The sequence below is a fragment of the Corylus avellana genome, chromosome ca7 (genome assembly GCF_901000735.1).
Source record: "Corylus avellana chromosome ca7, CavTom2PMs-1.0".
In the NCBI taxonomy this organism is placed as follows: Eukaryota; Viridiplantae; Streptophyta; class Magnoliopsida; order Fagales; family Betulaceae; genus Corylus; species Corylus avellana.
In genome coordinates this window covers 27,142,098-27,146,952 of record NC_081547.1, presented here as the reverse complement: position 1 = coordinate 27,146,952, position 4,855 = coordinate 27,142,098, and the positions used below count along the sequence as shown (strand labels likewise).

At 37.4% G+C, this 4,855-nt stretch overlaps 1 protein-coding gene across 1 annotated transcript in view; it reads left to right on the top strand.

Annotated features, from left to right (window-relative positions):
- The first annotated feature begins 3,772 nt into the window (after nt 1-3,772).
- LOC132186433 (histone H4-like) overlaps nt 3,773-4,855 on the top strand; it is a 6,375-nt gene continuing 5,292 nt past the window's right edge. The window contains exon 1 of the mRNA XM_059600408.1: nt 3,773-3,929. Within this exon, the coding sequence (XP_059456391.1) occupies nt 3,845-3,929 (85 nt within the window). The 5' untranslated portion in view covers nt 3,773-3,844. The remainder of the gene's footprint in view (nt 3,930-4,855) is intronic.

Here is a 4,855-nt window from a genome sequence, read left to right as displayed (position 1 = left end):
ACTACTGCGGGGCACCATTGGAGTTGCAAGCTAGGCAAAGATGGGCTCGCTTCCTCTTCTTCCACACCTTCAACATATTCTTCTCGATCTTCCGCTTTTTTAGATTTCTTTGCATATACTCTCTCATAGATCTTGCATAATACCCATTCGTCTAACTAGATAATACAACAAAATTCAGTGATGGTCAGTTTGAGAATTATGAAATTTGAAAAAAAAAAAACTATGTCATTTTCACCCCTTCTGAAGGAGGATTGTTGAGTCTATATTCCTGCATAATCCAGTTGGTCTTCACACACTTCGGTTTTCCACTGTACAAAACCAGTGTCTTCTTAAAACCAATAATACTGTTTTCGGTACCTGTAATTTCCTTGTTAGCTCCAGAAGCCTTCCAGAACACATCACAGGCTGCTCGATCTGGACGCGTTCCATTTGGATATTGAGTAAAAATGTAAAATTCATTTTCTCCATATTGTTTGTATGTTTCTTCAATAATAAACAGAAATTTCATTTATGCAAGAAGTTCGCTCGGGTTGTAGAGAGAGAGTTTAACTTCGATGATCTGGTTTGGTGGCAGGGGCTGGTTAAAGAGCTTGGGCTTCAAGTACTTCAGAATTAGCTCTTTGTCATTGGGATCGAACCTATACCCAGCCGGGAGATTTTTTAAGTAGTACTCATCATCATCCTCTCGCTCTCGCTTTCTGACTTCAGCCTCCATGCTAAGTGGACTCGATCTCTGTGAATTAGAAACGTGCATGGGTGAAGAATTCTATTTGAAGAGAAATATGATAAGAGAATATATAAGCAGGAATTGTAGTCGGTGAAGAATTCTAGTAGTTTGATTTCTAGCTTATTAATATATGATAAGATTTTTTGTAATTGAAAATAAAAGCTTATCCCCTCTCAGAAGGCTAACTATTTTTCGGAATATTTGTGTGCTTTATTAGTAGCCTAACTTACAAATCTTTTATGAATCAAACAAACAAAACCACCTGAAATCAAATTCTTTATATGATGAGGATCGTAGTTTTGCTGTCAAATCTTTTCATTTACTGATTTGAGATCTATATTATCCAAAGATTCTCGTTTGATGATAATGCTCAAAAACAAATATTAATATAGCATCCCATTTGTGATTTATGTGAAGTAGTTAGTGCATCTTAAATATATTGTTAAAATATATTGGAGAGTTGGAGAGCGGAAGCATATAACGACTACATTGTATAAAGTAAGTGTGTTATTGATATGTTTACATAACTCTTTATTTATAGAGAGAGAAGAAGTAGTGAGCAAGAAACCCAAAACTAAACCCTATAATATATAATGCAACATAATATAATAATATCGAATATTCTAACATCTTTTCAAACACAAGGTGTAAGCTTAAGTTTGGGAAAAAGAAAGAGAAATGGGCTGCCACCAACTGCTAGTAGTGCGGCTGTTGGTGGCAGCTGGGCTGTGAAAGATTTGGGCCAACTAGATGAACTTGAGACTTGGATTGGAGCCTTATAGGATATGCTAAATTGGCCCAGTTACATAGGCCATAATAATTAGGCCAAAACCTATGGACCGGTGAATGGGTCAATTTGGCCCAAAAAGAAGTGACCCAGGTCTAACCCGGTGAATTGCTTTGGACCGAGCCTATATATATATATATATATATTTCAGTATTTTTTTTGTTTGGGATTGCGTTTAAAAAATAGAGCTTTTAAGTCAAAAAGTTCTTTTTGGCAAAAGCTTCATTTTTTAGCTTTTTTCAAAAATGTGTTTTGGTCATTTTTAAGTTTTTTAGACCCTTAAAAACGCTTTTAATTTTTTTACCAAACGATTACTTTTTTCTTCAATGAAACTATTTGAGTGTTAAACGCACTTTTAGGCTCCTCAAACATAATCTCAAACAGGCTCTTAGACAAAAATTAAGGTGTCACTAGGTTAATCTTAAATCGGGGTGTTGCATTGGATTCCCATCATCAGAATTTGCTCCTTAAATTTTTAATTAATTGATGTGGTTTTCAATCACATATGTATAATATTATCAAGTTGTTAAAAAATTATTAATACAGCATTCCTTTAATTAAAAATAAAATAAAATAAAAAAACCAAACAAACAAACACATCATCAGACCAAAAGCATAATGATACTAATAGGGTTAATACTTTTTTTGGTACCTAGGCTTTGGGATTTTTTAATTTATCCCATAAGTTTTAAAACATGACAAAACTAGTACCTCAGATTTTGGAAAAGATTAAATCATCACCTCCAGTTTAAAAAATTATATGGAGATGGCCGAACTACCCTCAAGGGGTGGTCAAAACCACCCCATGGCCCTTGGGAGCCACCCCCATATCGGCCTTGGCCACCCCTAAGGTCAAACTGGGGTGGTCGGCCACTCCCATAGAATTTCTCAAACTGAAGGTGGTAATTCGGTCTTTTCCAAAATCTGAGGTACTAATTTTGTCATTTTTTAAAACATATGGAAAAAATTAAAAAAACTTCAAAACCCAAATACTAAAAAAGTTATTAACCCTTATTAATATAACATTCTATTTTGGACAGCATAGCAGCCCCCTCCCACCCTCTTCCTTGATCCTTCCCCCCTCCCTTCCCCAATCTGTCTTTCTTTTATGTTTGTGTTTTCTTTCTGCTTGTTTTTTCCTTTTTCTTGCGAGGTGTTTGTTTTGGCACACTTTATGGGTGACGCTCTTGGGGGATTCACTCAAACTTCCCCCCCAAATTTTTGAGTGCGCTACCAATCTCCTTTGCGCCACTTTGCCGTCCACAATCTTCTACAGGGTCTTTTAACGCGTCCCCTACCGCGTCGAGCTTCCAACGCCTCCTTCACTTCGGTGTCTGGCAATTACGCGATCGGCTTTTCTTCCGGCTGCCGACTTTCGCCTAGTGTGCTTTTTTTTTTGTTTTCTAGTTGTTTTGTTTTTCCCTGTATTCTGGTTATATTGTGTTGTTTTGTCTTGCTACTTTCTTGTTGTTTTTTCCTTGTTCGTCTATTTTGCTTGTATTTCATGCTGCTTGTAATAAGGCTATGTCCTTTCTTGATTTGCTCACCTTATGATTTGGTCCAAACCCTTGGGGTTGTGGATGTGAACGGTATTCTGACCTTCGGGTCGAGGATGATGAGTATTGACATGAAGTTTTTTCTAATCCTAAGGTCAATGAATAAGAGCTACCTATGCATTGGATTGTTAGCGTAAAGCAAATTTGTTGTTACAACTGAAGATTAGTCATAGGTTAACAGATGTTTGACGTTATAGTTTGGACTTCAATATAAAATCTGTTTGTTATTATCCTCTATAATGTGTAATCTTTTAGCTTTGGTTTTGATCTTTTAGCTTCAGCATAAATTTTGATTGTAAAAGCTTTTGTGCTCTTGACTTTTCTATGAATGAGATTAGATTGATTTTTTTTAAAAAAAAAAAATTCTATTTTGGACTTGAGAATTTGAGAAGTATAGAAAAATAATTAAAAGATGGTTGATACGACCATTTTTCATTATTTCGGCCATCTCAAAATTTCGAATAGCCCGCCACAATGGCACAGAAACAGCTAAGAAAAACCAGGATCCGCGCCACATATCGGTAGAACAACGCGCACCGTCGATCCTAGATAATCGACGCCTGGGAATCACACAAATACAAGCACACGGATCGACCTCTTCAACCATCGATTCACCTTCAAATCCAACGGCGCCAAGCATCCCATCCAAATTCAAAACCTTTCTTCTCAAATCCCTTCCCCAAAACCCCTTCTATAAAAACCCCAATACACACCAGAAATCCCTCACCAAAAATCTTCAACCCTAAAATCTCAAACTTCATAAAGCTTTCGAAAATGTCTGGCCGTGGAAAGGGAGGCAAGGGTTTGGGCAAGGGCGGAGCCAAGCGGCACAGGAAGGTTCTCCGGGACAACATCCAGGGTATCACGAAGCCAGCGATCCGGAGACTGGCGAGGAGAGGAGGGGTCAAGAGAATCAGCGGGCTAATCTACGAGGAGACAAGAGGGGTGCTGAAGATCTTCTTGGAGAACGTTATTCGCGACGCAGTGACGTACACTGAACACGCTAGGAGGAAGACCGTGACAGCCATGGATGTTGTCTATGCGCTGAAGCGGCAGGGAAGGACTCTCTACGGGTTTGGAGGTTAAAGATCTGGGCGTACTGGAAATGTATTTGCGATTTTCATTTGGTCTCAAACGCTTTTCTTTTGTGTTAACAAAATTCCAGATTGAAATAGATGGGTTAGATTTCCTGTAATCATATCTGATTTGAATCTGAATATAGCTTTTTCTTTTTAGTATAATCAGAGAAAATGCCCAAATGGAGTTGAATTATCATTGAGTCCATATTTTTTATTTCAATCTGAACAAAATTGTGAAGGTAGAATTGACTGCACCAAAACAACAGTTTGTGTGATTGGTCCATTTGGCACAAGAGGATGATGTATTTTGTTGATTTTATACATATAATGGTCTATGACAAAGATAAGAATAAAAAGCTATGCACTCGCAAATACAGAGGTAAAAGGTGGCCCCTAGGCAATTTCATATCAAGTTTTCTTTAACACCAAGTTTAGGAGGACCCTCAAAAAAGATTTTTCCTTGTTTCTTTCTCTCTCTCTCTCTCTCTTTCTTTCTAGCGTTTGGTTTATGCTAATGGGTGAAATGGGGAAATTGGGTTTAACATGGCTCCGTATGCTGAAATGGTTAATTTTTATTTCCATGCAAACGACTACTGTTTGATTATTAAAAGCAACGATTGCGTTCAAACGTTCTGTGCGTAAAATACCTTAAAAGCATCAAAAAAATCATATTTTCTCGCCCTTTTGGGAGTTGGGCGAAAATTAT